The sequence below is a fragment of the Lissotriton helveticus genome, chromosome 1_1 (genome assembly GCF_964261635.1).
Source record: "Lissotriton helveticus chromosome 1_1, aLisHel1.1, whole genome shotgun sequence".
NCBI lineage: Eukaryota > Metazoa > Chordata > Amphibia > Caudata > Salamandridae > Lissotriton > Lissotriton helveticus.
The window spans coordinates 1,891,758,030-1,891,783,966 of record NC_136057.1 but is presented as its reverse complement, the minus strand read 5'-3'; the positions used below and the strand labels follow the sequence as shown (position 1 = coordinate 1,891,783,966).

Genomic DNA, 25,937 nt, shown 5'->3' with positions numbered 1-25,937 from the left:
ATCCAGTGGCACAGTGAGCCCGGTACCCACGTCTGGGCATAGCCGGCGCACTTAGGGCAAGAAAGCAAAAGATACACAAATGAATACCTGCACCCTACTTTCCTGGTTAGCTGTAACCAATTTTTAATCCATACATGTGTAAGATAGGATGCTAATTTGGGGCATTTTTCCCCGAGTTCTAATTTTTCTTGTCCTAACACTGGCTCCGACTCTTGGTCTCACATGGTTGCTAGAAGTGGGTCTAGTCCACCTCCTTGCCGTCTGACCCCCTCCTTGCCTTTTTATATAAAATGCGTCAATTTTAATCCTGCAATCATTGAATTGGCTTGCAGACATTTTAAGCGTGTCTGTCGTGTAGGGGGGTGTTTAACGCAGGATAGCTTTGCAAACCGCTGTAGTTCTCGAAGCATGCATATGATCAGTGTTACGTTCTCTGCTTCATGATGAAATGCTGTTATTTAGGATACTGAATGGCTGTTACTACAGAGCATCATTAATACTGATACACTGCTCAATCTGGTACACTGATGATAATGAGTCGGTATCGAGTTACTAATGATTCTGAGTGACTAAAGGCCGAGTAACTTGTGCCACTAAGTGTATTGAGCAAAACATTTGAATGAGTCCTTGATGATACTTGTCTTACACCTACTGTGACCATGCTTACCAATATACTGTAGCACGCCCGACATTAGTTACGGCATTTTGTGGTGAATAGTGGGTATATTATTGCTGAGTAGGTGGTTCGTTGGTTTACACATCTGCGCCAGAGATTTGTATGTAAGCGATATACCTCTGGTTTCAAACTTGACGGGGAGAATTTACACAAGCATGATACAGGCTGCAGCACAGATAACTCACTGGTTGAAGTTCAGTATCTCCTGATCGGGTAGGCTGACATTGGCACAAATTTAGCTATGTGGAAGAGATAGTCAAATTTATGAGAGGAATTATTGGACTCAAGTTTTAGGTAGTGGAGCACCAGTCATGTAGTTTTAGATGAGATGGTGTGGAAATGTTGGGCAAGTGGCACGGATGGTTGGGCGCATGGGTGGAATGGTATGTTTTGGATGAGAAAGCGGAAATGAGCAAGGAATTGTTTAATACAATGCACCCTACAAAGAAATGAATCTCCGATCAAAACGATCAATCATTGTTTATCCAATGAACAATGTACCTTCTTCTATTTCCAAAACTTAAAATCATGCTGGCTTACAGAAATGTTAAAAATGTGCTTAAATATGTACATGTATTTTTTAATTATGGTTAATTTTTCCACTTAATGCTGTAGGGGAAGTGAACAGTGATGTCTGTGTGGTTGAATAAAAACCTCTGTCTGAGGTGCGGGGTGTAGTCGGAGAGTTGCTTTTCTTGTTGTGGCTAGTCGCTGCCCTCTCTCTTGAGGTTGTGGACCAGTTTAAGGTGACGAATCATGTGTTAGCCTGACTTTTGTTAACCGTAGGGAAGAGCTGAATGGTTTCTCTCCATTCCTGTCACAAAAATGATATGTGGAAATTGAGTAATGGTTGACCTCATTGCTGTATGAAGCATGATTCAGCGACAGATTGCACTGAATGACCCCAGGGCAGGCTGCCAAATGCGGTGTTTTAATTCAAGCTCCCAGCAAAACCTGTCTGAGCAGCTGAACTAAGAGGTTTTCTTTGTTTTGGCAGGTCTGGGCAGTGCTACATCCACAATTGAAAACAGTGGAGGCCTACCATCAAACTGGAGCTCGAGTGAGCTACATACCGGGCATCAAGAATGGCTTCCATCGATCCGTACCAGAACATTATAGTAAGCTCATTTGCTGTTTTTGGTTTTACGTTGCCTTTGTATTGCTGTGTCCATACTAATGTGCATTTAAACACTGGCTTGTGACCTTATATACAAGTTTTGCAATCTCTGGGGTGAATGCTCCTCGTTGTTGTTACACAGATGCATTTGTGTCAAGGTTCCAGAGCTCAGAATCTTTAGACAAACTCTGCTTCTCGATAAGCGAGTATTAATGAGCAGCGAATGAAAAAGCAGCGATGAGGGGCGAGGTTTCAGTGGGCCCATGGCCACTTAAAGGGAAAGACCTTCAATTTATGCCGCCACCAGTGTTTAGGTGTCTCCTTAGATTCCTTTCCACATTTCCTTACTTCTTGTTGCATCTGTTTCCAGGATATATCTTTTGATCCTGCAGGGCACTTGCTTTGAAGTCTACATGCCACTTATTGATCTCTGGTTCTAGTGGGACTCATTGTTAAAACACAGCTAGAGCGTTCCTAATGTCTGCATTTGCCTCCCGTTTATGAAGTCGTGATCATGGGAATGTTTCTGCCTTTCCTTGGTTTCGGCGACCATATATCACACCAATTCATGCTAAGTCCTCATTCCGTCCTGTAGAATGTGAGCTAAAGGTCTCATTTAAACCTGGACATAATGACAAATTTGGTCATGAACTGGTTTGTGCCCATTATTACTGCTGCTGTATCCATTATAAGGTTAGGGAAAATAGCGATACAGTGGCTAGATGTTTGCAATTCAATTTATCCTCAGCTAGCAGTTGTTCGTAAAGTCCCAATAAAAGGTGGAAACTATAGCCAAAACAGATTGCACCTGACCTCTATTTTTATCACAAACTCCAAATAAGTTGCAATGAAGAAATGTTCAGGGGATTTTTTTGTGCTCGATTTAGCACAAAGCTCTTATTGCTAGCCTGTGTCCCATTCTTCATGTTGGACACCACTTTGTGTTTACCATGCTTTGCTTAAATGGTTTCTGTGCTGAATGCCATCTTAACACAAAGTGAATTCCTGAAGTTTACCCTGCCCCTCTGTCTGGAACATTGTCCTGCTTTAAAGCTATTGTCAGTAGTTTCTAATCATGCATGATTCATGTATAGTAATCAATTCTTCCTAGCATTTGCAGTGTTCAGCTGGGAACAATTTTTCTCTGTGCTGGGATGTTCCATTCACTGCATTGCCCTGGTAGTTTCTGCCACATCCCTCAGTGCATTATTAACATTGGCTCAACATAATGTATTGTGTTAGAATGGTATTTACTAGCTTTTCCTCTGTTTATTTGGATTCAGGAGCCCGAGAAAGATTTTTCTGTATTTGCTTTCTCCATCCCCTCCGTTCCACTCACCTATAACTAAACATATTCATCCTTCAGCAATGTTTTGGAATAAGAGTCAACTGTTTCTGACCATAAAGGAAGTGATTAATGCAATTGTCTCAGGTAGTATGACCTGCATGAAGTAGTCTCAAATACTAGGGATGCTGCAGGGAGAGACTTGCTTTGGGGATTTGCCATATAGTGAAACCTGATATTTCCCGTCCTTGAAGAGATCACAACCAGTGGGAGCTTTGGGACTCTGTCTTGTATACCCTGTGCCCTTGTGCTTTTCCCATTTCACCCTTTGTTCACACACAGTGTGGCTCTCATAGTACACTCTCGGGCACACACGCAGAAGCTCATCATCCTCCATGTCTTTAAGGAGGGGTATCTGATCTAAAAAGTCTGCTGGTGTACTTCTGTTTGCTTGTGAACCCATATTAGGGTTTTATTGGAGCTTAACCCTCCCAAAGACGTACTGCTCCCATATCAATATAAATGCACAATGTGTACGTCCTGGTGGTCCGAATGTGAAAAGGTAGTGACCTCACAAGTAGTGATCTGACGGAGCAAGAGAGCACTTTGCTGTTAGGACGAGAACCCTCCCTCTCCTAAGGGCGACATGATTCATCATTGAACTCCCTCCTCACATTGGGACCGCATGGTGCCCAGTGTGGGCTGCAACTCCAGAAGAAGGAGAGGGAGGAGCAGAGGTTTTTTGTATATAAAGATGAGCAATGTAGAGGGTTCTGTAGCGAGGGGCAGAGTAAAACAATCTCGTGGTGGGCGAAAATGGTCCTTTATTCTGATGCCCCCATTGGATAGAGTTAAAAATAGAGTGGACAGGGGAAATGAAATGTGGTGAACACGTTTCTGCCAGGAAAGAATCAATAAAGTTCAAAGGCATTAGTCAGGACCAAAAAGATATGTCACTCTGCTAATAAAAACTTTTAACCAGCCATGCATTTGACTTGGTGGTTATTTGGGTGGGCCCATCAATGCAGTAGGGTCCGCCTACAACGCTGAAAAATAAATAAACCGTTATTACTCATGTGACAACCCTTCCCTTAAACAGGGGTATACATGTGTACCTATGTCAACTGTGTCTGTCACAAAACTAACACTTGTGTCATAGGGTAATACAAGGAGAAAAGGCATATAGTAGTTCTTACCCTGAGTGTATCTATAAAACACGCTCTGTCATCATTCCCCATCCAAAAACAGAGCTATACAAGTATGCATAAAACTACAATTTGACTATCGCACACCTTTGACTAATTTGCATGAAGAAATGGCGATACAATACTAATGTTTTTTGGTTTGCCATCCTGCGGAGACCACACTCCTACGTCATATGGCAGGAATTTATTTTGTTTAGGGGCACATGTAAGGTTTGTACTGGGTAATGTGGATAAGAAACACACACATGCTCGTGTGAGTACGTGTTGAACTGTAGATTGATAGACCAACTCTAAACCTACTCGACCCAAGCCAGGACACGCATCATTTCCCACGCACTGGGGGGGGGATCATTTATTCTCACAGTGATGTTTTCCCTTGTGAGTTTGACTAAGAAGGTGTGGCTTGATAAAGAAGGGTAGTAGGCACACACCATTACCAATATCAGGTCATATCCAAATGGTCTGCCTCCCTTATTACTCTTCTGATAATCAGGATAAGTGGCCACAATATTTTTTAAATGTTGTTCTCTGTTTTTTGTTTGTTTGGTATACATGTATAGCTCTGTTTTTGGGTGGAGACTGATAATGGAGAGCGGTGTTTTATAGATAGGCTCTGGGTGAGAGATACTGCTTGCCTTTTCTCCTTGTATTACCCATGACAAGAGTGTTGGTTTTGGTGACGGAGTTGACACAGGTACACATGTACACCCTTGTATAAGGGAAGAGTTGTCTCATGAGTAATTGCTTTTTATTTATTTTTCAGCATTATAGGCGGACCCTACTGCATTGATGGGGTCACCCAATAACCACTGAGTCAAATGTATGGGTGGTAAAACGTTTTCCAAATCCTTAGGTTGGGCAAAGGAACTTGAAGTACACATTCCTACTAGCACTGAGACGCACCTGCACCTGATAATAGGTATCCCAGGTGTACAGGGGTCTCTTCTGTCCCTGATCCCTGGCCACTTTTCTGTTCATAATTATTATTTTCACCTTCTTTAGGTCCTGACTAAGCGCCCACGGATCCATTAGGGACCTTAACGATGCGCCAGACCCAATTCTTTTTAACACCCCTTCATAGATATTGAGAGCAACAGGTTTACATTCACATCTATATCCCCCACCAACATTTTTTACAAGAGGAGCTCCATATCCACTGTACATTTAACCTCATCATCCAGACCCCCAAAAAATCTAGATTTGGGTACCGGCTGGTAATTTTCTCACCTTTCTCATGCACTGCTTTAGACGCACACATGCACAACTGTAGCGTCTCCTCAAAAGTTCTCCGATATAGAGCCGTCTTGCGGGGCACGTGGGGACACAGCGCCATCCCTACGAGGAGCAACGCCTGATGATGAAGCATGACACTCGCAAGGGTGTGTGAGGGCACTATATACAAAGGGAGATATTCCCCCTTTTTCTAAAAACATCCCAACTTTATTTAGACATACTACTCCCTCACTTATGTGCAAACCAGAATAGGTTGCAGTGCTCTTCTCTTCTTTAGGAACAGTTACCCCTCCGTGTACAGAACGTTTTTGTTAGCAGAGTGACAGATCTATTTGGTCCTGACGAGGCCTTTGAACTTTGAGTCTTTCCTGGCAGAAACATGTTGACCACATGAGATAGGGTAGTTTCATTACCCCTGTCCACTCTATTTTTAACTATATCCAATAAGGGCACCAGAATAAAGGATCATTTTCGCCCACCGTGAGATATTTTTAACACTATTTTTGCACTCTGCCCATCACTATAGTACATTTACATTGCTTATCTTGATATGCAAAACACCTCCGCTCCTCCCCCTACTTCTTGGGGAGTTTTGGCCCACACTGGGCACCTTGCAGTCCCCCATGTGAGGAGGGAACCCAATAATGAAGCATGTCACCCTTAGGTGAGGGAGGGTTCTCATCCTAAAAGCAAAGTGCTCTCTTGCTCTGTCAGATCGCTCCTTGTGAGTGTATATGTGCTTCTGTCTGATGACAAGTGGTCTGAGGCTACGATAAACTGAGACCAAAGTCTCTGCAGGGACTGTGTTGGCCACTCCTGAAAAGTCAGAGCCTTCATTATACAGAGTGATTATCAAATTAATCCACTTAATGCAAAGCTCTCCATTATAAGGATCTAGCATTGCAAAACCAATAAGAAAATCAAAAGAGGCATATTAATACATAGATTAGACATGCCCCTTCACTACTGTTATTAACAACAGGACACTGAATAGCAACTACACTACTTTTAGGGCGTTGATATAGACTGTTTGCCAGATTGCACTGCATTGGTTAGTAAATGTGTCAGTATGCTCCCACCCTGCACAGTAAGAAGACAGCCTCCACATCCACCATAGATGCCCATTGCGGGATAAGAATCACATATCTCCGGGTTCCATCCCAGTTCTCCTTTTTCACAGTAAAATCCCTTTTTACATCTCCAAAGTCCGCCACTTCTCACATTCTGGAGGGTCAGAACCCCAACCACAGCTACAACATCCACTTGAGTTTTCATTGTGCAGGGCTAGAACTCCATAAGCAGCATCCACTACACTGGCTATTTTTTACGAGGTGAGAGTCTCCCAAACTTAGAATCCACCACACTTCTTCTAAATGATCAGAACACTTCATACCAGAATCACCTAACCTTCCCCCTGCTTTGTAAGTGTCCTATGTGTTTTATCATCCAGCTCAAATTCTGTCCAGAAAATCGAGAATTCGAGTTCTTGCACTGCATTGTAAGATTCTTCTGCCGTTCAATCATTCCCACTGTCCATCTTTTGCTGTGCAAGTGCACTTCAGCTCCAGGATCTAACCAGCTTTCTTTGTGCAGAATATGAATTCCCCATGGATCCAGCAACCACCCTACTTCGTTCTTGGTTTGTAGGAACCCCACAGTTACGGTGTATGCCCTGCTGTCCTCTTGATGGATTAGATCCATCCTCATACTTGAGAAACAACCATTGTTGTCTAGCGTTGGGTAAGATCCCATTCACAGTCCACCTGTTCCAGAGGCCATCCGGTCTCCTTTAGTGCTGGGAAAGGCACCCATAGCTCCACCATGTATCTACCTCAGCTTCCTCCTGTATCACCAACCTGATCTCTCCTATCTGGTGGGATTACTGCATCTTCATCATCCAACCCAACACCACATTGAAGGTTCAGAAGACCCCACAATCCTCCACAGCTGCCTTGCCAGTTCCTGCAAGTAAGTGCCCACAACTCTAGCATCAGTTCTACTGAGTCCCTATTTAAGGTTCCTATGTCCATATTCCTTTACCCGTTGCAAAGTCCAAGCCTCCGTGGATTTAGAGCTGCAATTCCACTGCCAGAGTGCACAAAAGCTTTGCGGATTTAGAGATCGTCTCAGAGGTGCAGAGAGCAGTTTAATATCAGTACACTTGCTGCTGAAGGAAGGACATTTATATATCTCTATATTTAGTGACGGTTATGCATATGCTGACCACAATGACACTGAGTAGTTTCTGAAAAGAATATGAAGGGGTTTTTATACAGTATGCGTTGAGGTAGAATATGTGCACTTAGTTATTAGTTGTTTATAGAGTTACAATATATTGCTTAGATGACTGTCTTGTTTCACAAATTCTAGCTGTAATTTTAGTCTGATTTGAAGTCACTGGGAGATAAATGTTCTTACTTAGTCCCACTGGTGACTTCAAAAATTATTAATTTTGTAGCTAATTCTGAGATATCATGCTTTTGTAAATAACAATAGTTGGACTTCAAAACAGTGAGTAAACAGCTCTGACTCCGGTTTGGCCGGTCACCTCAACTAACTTCATCATGGGAAAAATGCTGAAATTCCTAGTATCTTTCGTTCTTCGTCAACCATGCCACTTTAGCAAAGGCCCACCATATGCACATCAGTACCGACCCTGCTTCGCACAGAACTGTTCATCCCGAACTGCCAGGTGAGGCCCCTTTGTGAAGGTACCACAAGCAACCCCAGACCAGTTTCATCCTACTTAGGGCTTGTCAGTTGCATGTAGCTGGAGCCCCATGGCACAGTAAACACAAGACCCATTTCTGAGCAATCCCTTGCATCCAGTGGGTTTTGATTAGGGGTAAGGGTATGGCTCGATACCAGAATGGGCTGCCCACCCCATTTTTTTAATGCAAAAATATTCCTTTTGTTCAGTGTGCTTTCTGGCCCTGCTGGAGACAAGAAAGACACTTGGGTCCTTTAGCCGTGGGGGTCATGCCTCAGTGGGCCACACCCCTCACATCCTTTTGATAATGTCTAGTGAGATTTTTGCCCTCTCCTAAGGAGGGTGGATTATAGAAAAACCCCTTAATCTGCCCCCCATGGGAGACAGAAACTGCTTTGCCATTTAGGGCGTCGGAACACAGCTCAATGCCAAGAAACTTGTCCCCACTCCAATTTTTTTTTTTAAATAAAAGCAAATAGCGCTATCCCTCCCGCATTAACTAGTGCTCAAGCGACCTCCGATATGCTCCTCTGAACCTATCAAAGTGAATCAGCCAAGGGAACCTCTTCTCTTGCATCCTGATATTATTACCTAAACGTGAAATCTTTCTGGTGGAAGAACTAGAAAGTGCTTCTGTGGAGGACGAGACATTCACGTTCCTGTGCATTCTAGAGCTAATGTGAAGGAAGTTTACAACTCGTCCTCCGCATTAAAGAAATTAAGAAATGTGCACTTAGTGTGGAGCATTCAGAAAGAATGGTTTTAAAGGAGCGATCAACTAATATGTCTGAAAAAAGCACATCTAAGTATAAAAAAAAATCTCAAATACCTGTATGAAGTGAAAAGCAGAGTGGAGCCTTTCAGTTACATACTGTTCATTCCATGGGCTAAGCAGAAGTATAATGCTGATGGGAATAGGACAGCTCTCCTCGTAGTAAGGCTGAACCATATTGCTATGATTACTTTTGGTAATCCCCATTACTCTCAGTCCTACTCGTCCTCGACCCAGTCATCACTCATGAGGTATCCCACAAGACAGGAAACGCTTTTAGGCTCCACCCCCCCCCTCCTGCCAGGTGCTATATCACTCCTAACCACTAGAAGCACATCCTGACACACCAAGCAACAAAGGCCTGGACAGGGAGGGAAGTATGACTGGGTCGAGGACGAGTAGGACTAAGAGTAATGGGGATTACCAAAAGTAATCATAGCATTACCTCTACGTCCCTCGTCCTCGACCCAGTCATCACTCATGTGGCATACCAAAGCAATGCCCAACCAGGCCTTTGGCACACCAAACACAGCAAAGCACAGACCAGACACAAAGGAGTGCAGCAAGTGAAAGTTTAATAAAACACAAAGAATCAGAGCGGGGGGGCAACCCCCACAGCTTGCAACACCCCACTACCAAAATTGGTCCGGTCAAAAAGTGCACAATTCAACCGGTAGTGTCTCACAAACGTAGACTCGGAGGCCCAAGTTCCCGCCCGACAGATCTCATCAAGAGACACACCATGATAAGCCCAAGAGGCAGACACGCCTCGAGTGGAACGCGCCTGAACCCCCGCCGGACAAGGCAAACCAGCACCAAGATAAGCTAGAGTGATGACCGCCTTAATCCAGCGACCCAGAGTAAGCCTGGAGGCAGCCTTACCCCTACCAGCCAAACCAAAGGTCACAAAGAGGGAGTCAGAGGAGTAAATATCTGAGTAAAAGGCAGCAGCACCAGAAAGACCATCAGCAGCCTTCTTGTTCGCCTTAAAATCAGAAAGCGTCTCCAGAATAAGGCGCTTTATCCTATCATCATCTTTCCTGGCATGCTTCGCAGGAGTTCCGGAGTCCCCACTGGACCCAGGGGAAGAGGAAGGCACAGGAGAGGAATGCTTCCTCTTGCGATGGTGCTTGCCCATAACTAACTCTCACTGATACAAAGTAGCAAAGAAGCAGGAGTACCACAAACAGAAAACACCTCCCCCCCCCCCCCAGCGTATATATAAAGGGCGAACCCCCAACCAATTAGCCCCCCATGGAGGAAAGAACTGCAGAGGTCGAAAGAATTAAAAAACTACCAATCCCCTACCCGGAAAACATCAGAAGAGGCAAGTCCCGCCGTCGGCCAATCACCATCGAGGCCGAAAAACTAAACTATGCAAGGAGGAGGGGCGGGACCAAAGCGAACCTGCGGCCAAACAGCCAGCGCGGGTCGCTAAACCACATCCCTGCAGGAAATCGCCTCCCAAGACAGGCGTGACGGAGCCCACCCAAGCGCCCGTCCAATTAATCGTGTACCAGCTCCCACGCCGTGAAAGAATGAAGCAGGGACATCCCAGCGGCAGCGCGAGCAAGCCAACGAACGCCAGCCATCGACACACCACAGACGAGCTGACTCCGAGGCCCCGACAGCACAGCACGACATGCCGGTGAGGGACACACTCGCAGAAGAGGGGGGAAAACGAGGAGGAGCGCGCCCAAGAGACGGCCAAGCGCTACAGCCTCACATGCCTACCTTCGCACCTCAGCGCAACAGGACCGGTCCAGAACTCCGCCTTCCAGAGGAATGAACAGCGTCATGAACAAAGCCGGTCAGGAAGAAACAGGGAGCCCCACGGAGCCACGCAGCACAGGTCTCCCGAGCCCAGGAGGAGACAGGGAAGCCCAGCAGCCCAACTCCAAAGAATCCCACGACGGTCCACGGGAGCCTCCCAGAGCCCAGCAGAGGAGGATCCACAGGACAAAAGTGATATAGCACCTGTTTTGTTTCCTGTCTTGTGGGATACCTCATGAGTAATGACTGGGTCGAGGACGAGGGACGTAGTGGTAATGGATTGTATTGTAATTGCATTTATATAGTGCTTACTACCCCTGACGAGGCGATAAAGCGCTTTTTCGGCGAGTAGCACGTTACTCTGGAACCCATAAAGGATTAGTGGTGAATTAGTATAGTGAAATATGAAAGTAATTTGAGTGGTGGAGAAAATAAATATGTTAGTTAGTTATTTGGATTGAGAAGGATAGTGGAGGGATAGAAGAGAGAAAAAGGTTTGCATTTATATAGCACTTGCTACCCCTGATGGGGTGTTAACGTGCTTTTTCGGCGAGTAGCACACTACTGCCAAAACCCATAAAGGATTAGTGGGGAATTAGTGTAGTGAAATACAAAAGAAATTTGTGGTGGATATTCATAACGTGTGAGACTCCGTCTCTTTGGGTAATTGTATTAAAGCTAATTTGTTTTAAATTACACTTTATGAACATTGTCTTAGTATAATTGTTTTGTATGATCTGATATATGGTTGATCTATTTACTTGTTTGAAATTCTTTGTAACGATTATATGGACAAACGTTTTTAATAAACCTACATTTCACTAAATAATAAACACAAAGCAAACGTGCATATAAAACACATGTAATCAATTCAGATCTGCAAGAGTTCCGCTATGCAGTAAAAAAGTAGTGTGAAGTGACCTTAAGCTCAATGCATAAAATAAAGCGCCTGACGTTTTGGAAAAAAACCAAAGGCAAAGATTACAAAAAACACTACATTTCTGAAAATCGTTGACAAGCATAAAAAAAGTGAAAAGGGGAAAATTGGGTTGTAATACAGGAGTTAACATTACATAGCAACGAACGAATGAATGCTTTAGAAGTTGGTTTTATGGGACATGGAGGATATCTTTGGAATTTTGGGAGATACCAGAAATAGAAGACGGGTGGTGGGTCCAACATGCAAACCCATTGTTAACAGGGAAATGAGACATCGGTTTTCTAGCAGATTTAAGCGATAGCTGCTCCTCTGACTCATTAAATACAATTTTGAAACATTCGGATTGGGTGCTTTTCGAGGGGTGCCTGTTAGCAGTCTCACTTACCTGTGCCTTTATAATTCGGCTACTAACCCCATAGGTGGTGGCTATGTAAGTTGATTCTGGCATACTTTTCTTTTATTTTAAAGGCTTTCTTACAGAGTACAGACGGAAGACGTGGAAACACGTCCAGCAGCCGCACTAATAATCAGAAGGGCTTGATAGACAGCCCTGCTACTTCACAATCAATCAGTCATTCATAAAGCGCGTCAAATCACCCGCGAGGGTCTCAAGGCGCTGGAGTTGCTGCTAGCTGCTGCGTGGTGAACAGCCAGGTCTGAATTATCTTTCGTTGTCCAAAAATGTCAGAGCAGTACTGCAATGAGTTATTCTCTCAATCGACATCGCCCAGGTTTACACTGACGTCCTTGTGTAGTACATATTAATTGTGCACAGTGCAGAGGAGCTAGTTTCTCTCCACGGCTTTCAGTAATGCCAAGTGGTGCATTGGGGCTCCCAAGTGTCGATCATCATATTTGCAGTTGTTGCTAACTGAACATTAAAGTGTCGAAAGTTCCGTGTTAACTAGCAGGATTCGTTTGTGTTCATGCAGGGGAGTGTCCTCGCCGCCTCGAAGTGCATTTACACCTCTTGAGTAATGCTTGGCACGTCCCTTTATTGGAAATGACATTTTTGCACCTTTTTAACAACTTCTTCCCCGTGATCAGTTTGCACTCAACACCAGGGTGAAAGAGTTAAGTGGACAGACCTTTCTAATTCTATTGTTACGGATTTCTCCACCAGATCAAAACCTGTATGGGGGTGAGGTCCAAAAATTCGTCACTTTCAAAATAACATTGGTTTTCCATGTACAAAAGTTTCTTGGTGTAGAACTCTGAAACTTTGCCAACTCGTTTTGTAGCCCTCCCACCTGGTCCATTGGTATAGGGTTAATCACACGTCCCCCAGGCCTTGCATAAGAATGGAGGAGGGCCCTACCGCCCCTGCTTTTTGCAAGGGCACCGAGGGAAATAAAGCACAGCTGCCCTGGTGTCCCCGACAGGGCAAAGTGTGTGGGTGTTTGTTGTATCCCTCACCTTGCCAAATGGGCAAGGAGGAATATTTCTCCCCTAACTTAGATAATTATATTATCTCTCTCGGAAATATTAACTCCTTAACTGAATGTGGGCGGGAAGGGGCGGGTTTTTACATGAATTCTTCCTCTTGCCCTAGGGCTGGCCTGGGAGTGACTATTTGTCCTCTCACATCTCCGATTCTGTAAGTTTCGCCCCCAGCCACCTCGCTCCAGGGTGGTGCGGTGTTGTCATTGGGTGGGACAGGTGTTACAGAAAAAGTGCTGCTGTTAGCTGGCCTGGTGCCATTTTCTCATTCCATGAGGGGGCAGTCGAGCCGCTGCCACTCGATGCAGACCGTTGTGCAGGCTGCCGCTGTCCCCCACTGCCTCTTTGGCCTGCAAGCGGTGCAAGGCAGCTCACAGCTCTGCCTCAGCCCTCTGTGCAATTAAGAAGCGCGTGCAAGCTGCACCGCTCTGACCCGCGGCATTTTGCAGACCAGGCAGGACCTCTGTGCTAGTATTTTAATGCCATACCGTGAAAATAAAAAGTAACCCAATAACACGTTGTTTAAAGCAACGGTGCTATGGAACCGTATTCGCACATTTGTTACAATAGGGCAAAGATCAATTCAACAGAACTGACATTAGAAAACCACAATTTACTGCCTCATAGTTTGCATACTGCAAAGGCATTGCATAGGGAAACAAATCTACTAACTGCTAGGAGACCATGTCAATATGATGTTCCCTAACTTCACAAATTTAACCCATTGCATCCTAATTTGGGTTAAAAAAAAACCTTTAAAAAAAGGCGAATCCATGACAGATCACAATGGCACAAAGTTTAATAGGCTACTTATTCCAAGTCTTGAGGGACGAAAGAGGCGACATGACTCTCCCCAGTCTTCAACTCTTGTGAGTCGGGGTCCTTCCCAACACTCAGCAGTGGTAATATATAGGATTTTTCACTGCATATCATCATATGTGTGACCTGTGTTAACATTTTGGGATCCTTAATAACTTTGGCCTCCCTTGACCAGTCTGCACCAAGCTTGGAGGACATTTTTGGGGGAGCTCAAAGAGCATGCCATAGTTGGTGCAGATGGGTCAAACTGTTTTAAAGTTATAGGGAGCGGTGGTGGTCATGCTACTTGTCATTTGTCCGTGAAGTGGCATTTCCTATAGAAATTCAATTTTGTGCGAATTACATCAAAACCGCAGAAGGGATACTCACCTATTTGTTTTGTGGAAGAAATGCCTTTTGTTTCATTTTCTTCATTTGGTGTATGTCGGTTCAGGTTTTTTGGTCCAGCCAGGGCAGCGCATGCACTGCTCGTCTAGGCATGCTGTATTTGAGTATGGATTTGAAGCTTTGCCCACTTTCCGCCCATATTTTTCATTGGCTTGTTTTTAGATATGAGGCAAAACATGAGTTCCCAGCATGCTTGTACTCAGTGGACATCTCATTCACAGGTTTCTCTAGCGTTATAGAAAAGGACACAGTATTAGTTCACAAACAATGTGGATAGTTCCTGGTACAAATTTTAAACACACTTCTGACAACAGAGGCACAATACCTACTACACACACTGAGCTGATTGAAAACTTTCTATTATAGACTCCTGAATACACACACAGTCCTGATTTACCACACACAAGAAGACTATAGAAATTCTCCCGATTACACAGTTGAAAAAACACGATATGTCTCGCTCTGTTCCCCAAGCCCGCACTTCCCATGGACGCACACATGATTCATTTGGCACCCTTTACATATTACCAAACACTCCCGGCAAAGTCCAGACTACATGTACACTCTGACATACACAATCAATTGTTTCCTGACACGAAACCACACCTTACTTGTGACCTATGGAGTTTCACACATGGTCAGCGACTGGCTGCCGCCCCCCCCCCCCCATCCAACCACACCAACCCCAGAAACAAGAACATGAGGCCTGGTTATCTTTGGAAGGCGGGGGCTAGTCCCCCGGCCGTATTTATTAAGATATGAAATTAAAAAATTGTTTTTAATTGCATGGTCAACAAATTATACAAAAATCAGCAGGACATTAGATACAATATCGTCAACAAGTTTGAGAGGCTAACCTTAACAAAACTCTAATACAGGTTGTTTCCTAACCGAATCTAACATCCTCATCTTGATTTTTGTATCCTACATTTCTGGCCATATGGCAAGGTCGCTAACCGGTGTCAGGTCCTACTAGCTGCGCCTTACCTAGAGATGTGCGCATGCGCAGCCGGGCCCGGTAATTTACCCCGGTCTACGCCGTGAACTCCATTTACCCACTAAAGGAGGGCCCTTACTCTGCGCCATCCGGTGACGTCATGAGTATGCGTGCGCGGGGTGGCTACCAGCCTAAGGAAAGCGTGACTACTCCAACCCGCGCCCCTTTGAAGCATCAGTTACCTTGCCCCTGGAGTTCTAGGAGTGGCCAATGGCCCCTCCCCCTGGGCGGGAACCTCCATAGGATGATGCCCGCCCCCTCAGACCTTAAAATTAGGTGCTCACCGGTCATGACCTTACCGCCACAGGCCAGCATTGTTAACCGACGATCTGGCCTCCCCCATCTAGACCCAATTCAGGAGCGCGCTTGTTTGGCAAATCCCTCCAACCAGGCCCAGAGATTGTTAGACCACAAGACATTCCCCGCTTCATTCAAGTGAACTCCATCCCCCAGGTAGTACTGTTCGCCCCAGATACACCCGTGTGGAATCGTCTGCAATCGGGGGGCTCGAAATAATTTGTCCAACTGTGTGTTGATCCTCTTTACCGAGTGATTCAATGCCCTGACCGAGTCCCCCCCTCGCCATCGAGGGATAAGTTGCGACCATACTACCATGCAACCCGGGCAGGTCCTGGCCACCCACCCCGCAGTGGAGATAATCTCTTCAATAAGGATGCGTCTCCCCAGTTTGGCCAAATCATTCTCCCCCAGGTGAAGTATCACCACTGACGGGGGGACGGGCTGTCGAGCTAATAGTCCCTGGAAGAAGTCCCTAAACTGGTTGAGACATAAACCCCCTCTCCCGAAGAACGCGATGTCAAACCCCTGTTGCGCAGCCCTTTTCTTACGGTCTCCTGAAAGAAAAACACATTCGGCACGTCTCACATAGGAGTGACCCACAATCCAAACCATTTTCTTGTTTTGATCCCGATGCTTTTTCTGCGATGGTGTAGATCGTTGCTGCCCGACGGCAAGTTCCTCCCCTGCGTGACAGGTCTGAGAAACTGCAAACAACCAGAAACAAACCAGGCGTGAGCACCATCATGTCACAGCATGTCAATTCGCACATATCGTTTGTAACATTCAGAGGACCATCTCCCAATTTTCTTCACATTCTCTACTGGGAGGCCCCTTGCTACTGCCTCAGTTGCTGCCCCAATTCTAAAGGAGTGGGTGCCAAATTCTTTGGGGTCAAGGCCTGCCTGTCTGACCGTCAGCCCCAATACTCTTCTGAACTGGTACCTAGTCAAGGGCGTACCGTCGGCGTGACACAACAGTGCACCTCCCGCTGCGCCCCCCCGCTGCCCACGGAACACTTCCACATGCGCCACTGGGCAGCAAGGGTTGGCAAGGGCCCGGTGGAGCACTATGGTGTGACCCCGTGACTCCTGGTCAGTTTTCGATTTCTGAATGGTCACCCACATGGTATCCTCCCTGATCCTTACACAAGCCCCTTGTAGGCCGCCCTGCAGATCAGTCTTGGACGCTGCCACCAACTCGCCAATTCTCAGGGCCCCATAGAATGCCAAGGAAAATGCAGCTTTGAAAAGAAGTACCTCCCACTCCGAGCTACAGACACTGTCAAGTGCGATCAGTAAAGCCGTCAGCCGTGCTAGCCCGATGGGCCTTCTCTCATCTGCTGGGTGACCCTGTAAACGGCGCCAACCCCTCAAGGCCTTGCGCACCATAAATGTGTTAGTGGGATCTCGCATGCCCTTAGTCTGTGCAAAGAAGGAGACCGCCGCCCTATGCCTGCTCGCAGCTGCTACTGAACGTCCTTCCCTATGCATCCATTCTAAATAGGCCGCAAAGCCATCCTCCTGAGCCCATAGAACCTCCCATTCCTGCCCCAAGAAAGTACAGTAAGACAAAAACGCCCCTTCGTAAGCCGTCTTGGTCCTGGGAGCTAAGCTAGCAACCACGAGGTCCTGTAATCTGGGGCACCAATCTGCCAAAGTACTGCTGGGAAGTGCGCTGGCGAGGGGTCTGCTGCAGGAAGATGTTCCCTGAAAACCTGCATTTTAAAGCGAGAGAGGGAGTCAGCTGCATTATTGAGAATGCCAGGGACATGCTTGGCCTTGAAAACTACATTCCATTTTAGGCACTGCAACACAATCTCTTTTATCAGGCGCAGTATGAAAGGACAGCGCGCCCCCTGTTGGTTTATACATTCCACTACTGTCATGTTGTCTGACCAGAACACCACTGATTGATTACATAAGTGTTCGGGCCAGACCTTCAATGCCACCCAGATTGGGAAGAGTTCAAGAAAGCCAATGTTGGTGGTCAGACCCCACGTACTCCATTCTTCCGGCCAACGCTGGGCGACCCACCTGTTCCCCAGGATGGCGCCAAAGCCCACACTACCAGCAGCGTCTGTCCATAGACCCAACTCTGCTGATGTTGTGGGAGGACCGGGCCACACTACCCTGCCATTGAAATCCTCCAAGAATGCCATCCATATAAGCATATCCTGGCGAACCTCAGACGACAACCTAGTGCGGTGATGTTTCTCTCGTAACCCTTTCATTGCTTGGGCAATGGAGCGTGAGAACGGGCGTGCCATAGGGATGACCCGTAGTGCGAAGTTCAGTTGCCCCACCACTTCCTGTAATTGTTGCAAGGAAACCTTGTCTTTGCGTAGGCATTGACGTAGCGCTGTTCTAAATTTGGACACTTTGTCCCTGGGCAATCTGAAACATCCCTCCACTGAGTCAATCTCAATACCAAGAAATTCCAAGCAGGTGGACGGCCCAACAGTCTTCCCCGGCGCAAGGGGGACCCCAAAAGCCCGCATGAGCACGCAAAATTCCTGCAATGCCCAAGCACACTCCTGAGAGCCCGCCGCACCTAAGAAGAGAAAATCATCTAGGTAATGCATGACCTGCTGGTGGCCCGTCGCCTGTCTCATGACCCATTCTAGAAATGAGCTAAACATCTCAAAGTATGCACATGATATGGAACAGCCCATGGGCATGCATTTATCCATGTAAAACCTGTCCCTAAAAGTGAAACCTAGGAGATGATGATCTGCCGGATGAACCGGGAGGAGACGGAAAGCTGATTCAATGTCTGACTTTGCCATCAGTGCCCCCGGCCCTATGGCCCGCAACAAGTCAACCGCTTGGTCAAAAGAGGCATACTTTACACTACAAATCCCCTCCTCAATGGCATCATTCAAGGACGCGCCTCTCGGCGCCGACAGGTTGTGGATCAGTCTGAACTGACCTTTCTCTTTTTTGGGCACTACTCCTAGTGGTGAACACACAAAATTGGAGACAGGCACCTCCAGGAAAGGGCCAGCTATCCTGCCTAGAGATAATTCCTTGCCAATTTTTGCCGCCACCACTGAGGGGTTGTGTTTTAGTGACAATTGGTTCTTGCAATGGGCGCTGCCTGTGTATCCCCCCCGCCGGGATCCTAAAGCCTTGGGAGAAACCTTCCTGGAGTAAAGTGGCTGCTGTGTGGTCCGGATATCTATTTAACCATGGGATCATTGCTAAGACATCTACAGGCATAGGGGTACCCAACTGGTTTGTATTACACTGGCTTCCCTCTTCCCCTCTGACCATTGTTCCCGTGCTTGGACCTGCAAGATGATTCTGGGTGTGAGGGGTGACCACAGGACGCACATGCGTGTTTAAATCTACAGGAACCCGGGGCCCTTGTGCAGGTGCGCTTATTAAAATCCCAGCACACCCCTTTTTTTTTCTGACCCGCCGGCCCGATACTTCCCGGGTACCTCACTCGCTTGGGGGGACCGAAAGGGCTGTTGAGGTCTGGCGGAGAACACCCTGACCGCACTGGTGGACTGAGGGGGGGGGGTGAACTATCTGAGAACTGCTGATGCCATGACATTGAGTCAACCTTATCTCATGCCAATGATGGATTAAATTCTAAAGCTTTTCTGAAATTTACATCGTACCCTTTCCACGCATCCCCAGAGTACTGTGCACTCCACCCCACAATCCTGCTCTGGTAGCACGCCAATGGCGCCTGGACATTAGTAGGTCGTTCGGCCTTGATAGCCGTGAATACTGCAAAAGCCCTGATCCGGTTAAACAGCGTTTCATCCACCCTAAATCTAGAACACTTTGCCCTCCATTCACTTGGATGCATCCACTCTTTCAGTGTCTTCGCATGCTCCATCTCCCTATTATCCAACAACAATGAATAAATGTACACATATTTATCGGCCCAAATCATCTCCTTCACAGTCTGCGACACATGCTGTGCTAAATTCTCACTCCTGGAAGGTATAGAACCATCCCCCAAGAGAGGCAGTGCCACCTCCTTACCATTTCCGGGCACCTGGGCCGGCTGCCCACTAACTCCATTCGGCTGGGCGGTACTGGAACCTGCGAGGGAAGAAGATGAGGGCACTGCAGCACTGTCGGCCACTGCTGCCGATTTAATCTTTTCCACGAACTTTGCCGCCTCTGCCGCATGATCTGAAGAAGCAGGAAAAGCCCCCCCCTTCTGCAGCCACGGCATCAAGGCCGTTATCTGAGATACCAATTCAGGAGGCATTGAGTCTAGGCTAACTGCTGGGACTGCAGGTGTAGAAGGCAAGGGGGTGCCGGTTGCGGCAAGCCTGTAACCGGGGTCGGGACCACAGGTGAGGGGGCAGGCCCCGCAGGTGGGAGCCCCGGCGGGATGGCTGGAGCCGGTGCCGCAGGAGCTGGACTTACAGGCGCTGGTGTAAGGGGGGGCGGAACCACTGCTACAGGTGTGGTAGGTACTGGAGCCACCGGCTCAGAGGCAGGGGCAGTGTACCTGGGTTTCTTGGCCTTAGCCCTTATAGGCGGGGTAACAAAATCCCCCCTTGGCAAGGGGGCCGCCCTCTGGCGAATAGGCCTACCAGATGGGCCAGGCACATCATCTAACCTTTCATTGATGCGGGCCTCTAGTTCATCAAGTTTCCCCAATCGCTTGTTCATGTGGTTCATTTCCCGCATCATGGCCTGCATCATGGCCTGCATCATAACCTCCATCTTGGACCCTCCTTTACCACCCTTTGGCCCTGGCATGTTCGGAACCCACCAACCGCTGCCTACACTCTCAGTGATACAATTTGAGCGTACGTGCACTTTGTACCTTTACCAGATGGAGGATGTCCAGGGGGCTGAAAACACCATGCAACGGCAACCGCAACACCACCGGCTTGTCCGGCTATGTCAGGGGTGAGTAAACCTAGTGTAGACCCACCCGGCGGCAACCAGGAGCGATGAAATGCCAGTCCCCCGTTCTCCCCTTACCGACCAATCCTGCGTGTTCAGTGCCCGTATCGCGACCCACTCCACGCCCTCGAGCTGATCAGTCAAGAAATTGCAGCAATGTTTTCTTAAATTGCCTGTAATAGAGAATTTGTTAATACCTGAGAGTATGAGTTGGGAGAAACCTTTATATAAATATTGTTGTACTGCCCTTTGATCACCACCTTTTGGCCTATCTCTGCCTAAAAAAAAATAAAAAAAAAAAAATCTTTATTCGGATTACAAAAAAAAATCCATAAAAGTGCAGTCTTAAAATACAGTTCAGCATATTCAAAATTACAGTACCTAAGTGTGAATAAGTGTTTTATACAGTACATATGATTACAAATAACAAGTCATGTATTTCCAATCTGGAGTAAGAAAAAGAAGAAATCGATAATCATAAAGAGTACAATAGATTAAGGGCATTCCATGGAGCACTAATACCATTACTTAAATGGGATCCTCTACCCACTTGGTTGTTGACAATGCCCCGGGAACTAGAGGAATGCATGTAGGACATATTAGGGCAAAAATCATGTAGATTCCAGGTAGAGATAGGTCCATCACCATTATGAGATAGCCATGTCTGTATATATGGCACAATGTGTTTGCTCCTAAAACGAATCAGGATCAAATCGCCCAAGATGTCTTTTTTTTGGGGTCCAAGCCATCCAACCCTCCGAACACTTATTATATGGCCATCAAGGTGTTTGGGCAGGGGTCTGTTTTTAGTTAACCAAAACTTGACCTTGTTCATAAGTTCGTATTGTCTCTCACCTTTGCCTTTTGTTAGTTCAGGGACACCCGAGAGAACAATTACAAAAGGCGCTGCCTCTGGAGGTAAGTGTATATGGGTGGTGCGCACATAGTTAGACGGAATGTTACGTGCTGTTGTCAATTTCGGAGGGGCTTTGGGATTGGTAAGCAACAAGGAGGTGGAGGTTGGCAATCGAGTGAGGACCGCTTCATGAGGAGAAATCAGATTAGGTAGATTTGAGAGAGCAGGTGTCGGCGGGCATTGAGTTGATACAACATGGGTTGAGGATTTCAGATGAGATTCAATGGAGTACTCCAACCCCATCAGCTTCTCCTCCAACGTGTTGATTTTGACCATCAGGGGATGTATTAAAGATTTGATCAGATTCTCGATCCTAGTCAGAAGGGCCTGATGAGAGCATGGTAATAAATCGTCCAAGATAGCAACAGGTGGTGAAAGGAAGGACGAATTACTAAAAGATGGTATAGGAGGTTTATCACATTTTTGTATTTTGAGAAGACTCCCGTTTTCTTTGTCTTTGTCCCCATCGATCTTCCTTTGGGCATGTATGACCATGGGGGATATTTTATGGGTATCAGAGAGGGATTTCAGCTCCCTTGGGCATGGTAACGTGGGAGTAAGTGCTGCTGGAGCATACTTAACCCTACACAGGCTATTTAAGTCATTCAGCCACGCATAACTAGGTGAAGAATGTGCAAATATATCATCAGGGATTTTGTCGGACATATCCCCTATGTTGGGCTTAGACATAGTTAGAGAAAGTACTAGTCGGAACTTTACCTCTTGAGCAGACAAAGGGGGTGGCCCGTCCCCGTCCTCCTCAGTCCGATGAGGGCCGTAGAGGGCCCGCCCTTTGCCCGGGCTTAGCCCGGCGCTCGTCCCGCGCACGTCCTGCGACGCGGAGCTGTTGATTCAATTTATGGCGCCTCCAGGCGCGGAAACGGGATCAGGCGGCTTCCTGCCGCAAAGGATGCTGGGAATCGTAGTCTCCCCCGCTCGGCGGCCGCGCCGGGATGTCACAGGCTGCGACAGCGGGGGGAGACAGAAGCAGGAGAGATCAGGTAGGGTTGCTGGTCGCAAGGGTCCAAATTCCCCCCTAGGCAGCCTATATGCCCCAACAATAGAAAGCACCCTTGGTTACTAATTATACAGGCCCCTCAATGTAAACTGACACCCACAATTGTTCACCCACACAATGTGTATCAAACACTGTGCACCAACATGAAGCAGCCCCTCTGATAATTCAAATTATTTGAATACAATAATCAAATGTACCCCGCAACATAAACAGACAGCCACAATTATTCACTCAAATAATGTGTCTCAACATGCATCAGACCCTATGCTAAATAAATTTCGCGAATTCAACAAGTAAATGCACCGTTCTCCCCTGGTCTCCCATCCACGTGCTGCCTTGGCTGACCCTGCTTCACTACCTAAACTGCTCACTCGAACAGCCGGCCAAATCCGTGAACTGCAAAAAGGATGGAAACAGGGACAAATAAATCAACAAAGCGCCCGCTTGAGGAGCGGATGCGGCGGGGTTTCAGCGTGCTGTACCGCGGTGACACAACAATGCACAAAAAAAAGGGATGGAAACAAGGACAAATAAATCAACAAAGCGCTCGCTTGAGGAGCGGATGCGGCGGCGTTTCAGCAGAAGCCGGGAATACAGCGTGCCGTCCCTAACAAGGACAAATAAATCAACAAAAGCGCTCGCATGAGGAGCGGATGCGGCGGCGTTTCAGCAGAAGCCGGGAATACAGCGTGTCTTCACCGGCTATGCGTATTCGCCAACCCGTTCCCGCCCCGCCTGGAAATACCTCAGTAACAGCCCCCACCGCAAAGTACGCGGCGCTCAACGTGTCTTCCACCGAGCTCCGCACTCCTCCGCTCTTTACACAACTTGCTCCCTATCCCGTGCCGATTCCTCCTTGAATGTACGACGTCTGCTCCCTCCAGCGCACGGGTCCTAACCAAACGACGTAGAATACTAATCCCGTCTCGCCGACCTGAAAAACAAAAAGAAACCAATGAAATTAACAAAGAAGCCCCGAGCGCGGGGCACAACACGCTGTGGGGGAGCGTCCAGGGAACAAGAGGGTCTCCCGGGCGCTCCCCGCCTCTTTATTCTCAAGGGGCCGGGCGGGGATGGCAACGCCCCCCCGCCCAACCTCTCCAGCAGCACGCCCCCCCTGACCCGGACATCCTACCCTGGTATCCGGGTCAGGGAGGTCGCCGGCCAATCGGTGGCGGGTCGCGCCCGTGAGGGCCCGCCCCACCATCGAGAGGCACTGAGGGGGGGGGGGGGGGGACGCCCCCCTTTTCATTTTGACAGGCCACTTTGCACCATGTTTTTCTGCTTTTGATAGCCGTGGGCAAAATACACACAATGGACACACAACATAGACAAGGTCATGCTACATCAAAACCACAACATGTTTGTCAACGTTGAAAAACATAGAAACCATAAAACATAAAAATAAAGTTTAATCAATTTATTTAACGTTTGTATTGATTCAGTGTTTCAAATGCTTTTTCTTCATCAAGAAAGACCCCGGCCTTCATGGCCACAGAGCTCGACTCCAAAGAAGACCGAGACCTAGTTGACCTCTTGCTAACAGCAGCTGCCAAAACTATCTTCGCAAACTGGAAAAACTCTGGCAAAGCCACGTTCAAGCGATGGTTCAACTGGGTAATCTTTCTGAGGGGGGCCGATAACATCACCGCAAATCACCACCCAGCGAATCCCACTGCCGCCCTAGACGCCCACCTGGAATGATAATCCCCCCCCCCTTCTTTTTCTCCTTCTTTCTCTTTCTTTCTCCACAGTCAAGCAGCGTCTGTAATACTGCCAAGACATTTTCTTTTGACATTGCATTGTATTATACTGTAAAATTATTTTTCAATAAAATACTTTGAAATAAAAAAAAAGAAAGACCCCACTGTTGAAACTTGAGGGGCTCTCTGGTCGATCACTGCAAATACAGTGCAGAGGTTGATGGATGTAGATCTATTGGGTACAAATCCGGACTGAGCCAAATAGATCAGATGTTCCATTAATATGAAAAGTCTGGTGTCGATCACTTTTGCCAGGATTTTGTTGTCGAGACTGATCAGGGACAGTAGTAGCCTATAAGAGAGACAAAATGTGGGGTGTTTACCTGGTTTAGGTAACAGCGTAATCCCTGCTTCACGAAGGGAAAGAGGAAGGGCACCTGTCTGCACTGCTTTAGTGTAGATGTCCTGTAGTTGAGGGGCCAGAAGGTATTTGAATGATTTATAAAATTCACTTGTCGGTCTGTCTGGTCCTGGTGCCTTGTTGCCCAGTAGGCTTTCAGTGGCTGCCAGGATTGGGGTGCTACGGAATTGCTGGTGTCCCTGGTCTAACCACACTATAACAATGTCATTGAGATATGCCTGAGTGTCATTGGGGGAATCTTCGGGGCAGGTGGTGTAGAGATGACTGTGATAATGGACAACCTCAACCAATATGGCTTCATTAGCGAAGATTGTGTCCCTATTTCAATGTGAAGGTGAATTGTATGTCTTCGGTGCGAATATGCCTTTAGCAGTTTGGCCAGGTTCCTATCTGGTCTCTCACCTTCGCTGTATCAGTGGGCATGTTTTGGTTAACCCAGTACACACATGGTCTCCATTGTCGTCCCCAGAGTCTGATCCAGCTGTAGCCTCACTACAGTTATTCAAGCTAGTATTTTACAGCGTTTTTTCCAGAATGAACTGGCATCAGCGAGGTTAATGTAAACATGAGCTTTGCCATCTATGTCAATTTTTAACCGTGCTGGGTAGAGCGTGCTATATTTGATCCCTTTATTGCTCAAGATTTTTTTCAAATCCACGAATTTACTGCAGGCCTTCTGTACCAATTGGGTGAAGTCTGGTAAAATGGGAATGGTGGTTGCCTGGTAATGAAAAGAGCCTTTCTCACGCAACAGGTGGAGGAGCCGTGCCTCGATTTCTGAAATTAAGCAGTTGGGCTATCAGAGGCTGGGCTGTAGCTCTCGGTTGCTGCCAGAGGAATCTGTAGGCCTGTTTAACCAGGAAAGTTGAAGAGAACTCAGTCTGTTTTGTGCAAGGAAATTCAGAACCGAACTATAAGGTCCCTGTATTTTCATTGTATATATGTGTGTGCATGTGTATGTGTGTGTGTGTGTGTGTGTGTGTGTGTGTGTGTGTGTGTGTGTATGTATGTATGTATATATATATATATATATATATATATATACACACTGAAACAAACATAGGTTTCAGGCCTTATATAGTGAGGAATTCGCATTTAAAAAACCTTGAAAATTCACTCAAAAAACCATAGGTTTCAGGCCTTATATAGTTAGGAATTAGCATTTAAAAAACCTTTTAAATTCACTCAAAAAACTATAAGATTTAGGGGTGGTATAGTTAGCTGGACATTTCACTCATACAAAACCATTGAAATTGCTCCTATATAGTTAGTTGTACTAACTATATATAGTTAGTTGTACTAACTATATTTCACGCACCCGCAATCCACTGCTGATGATGTCACA

The 25,937-nt window shown here is 46.7% G+C and overlaps 1 protein-coding gene across 1 annotated transcript in view; it reads left to right on the top strand.

Moving 5' to 3' along the window:
- Window positions 1–25,937, top strand: part of PLA2G4A (phospholipase A2 group IVA) — an 875,644-nt gene that overhangs the window by 154,332 nt on the left and 695,375 nt on the right. The window contains exon 2 of the mRNA XM_078642541.1: window positions 1,674–1,794. Within this exon, the coding sequence (XP_078498667.1) occupies window positions 1,762–1,794 (33 nt within the window). The 5' untranslated portion in view covers window positions 1,674–1,761. The remainder of the gene's footprint in view (window positions 1–1,673; window positions 1,795–25,937) is intronic.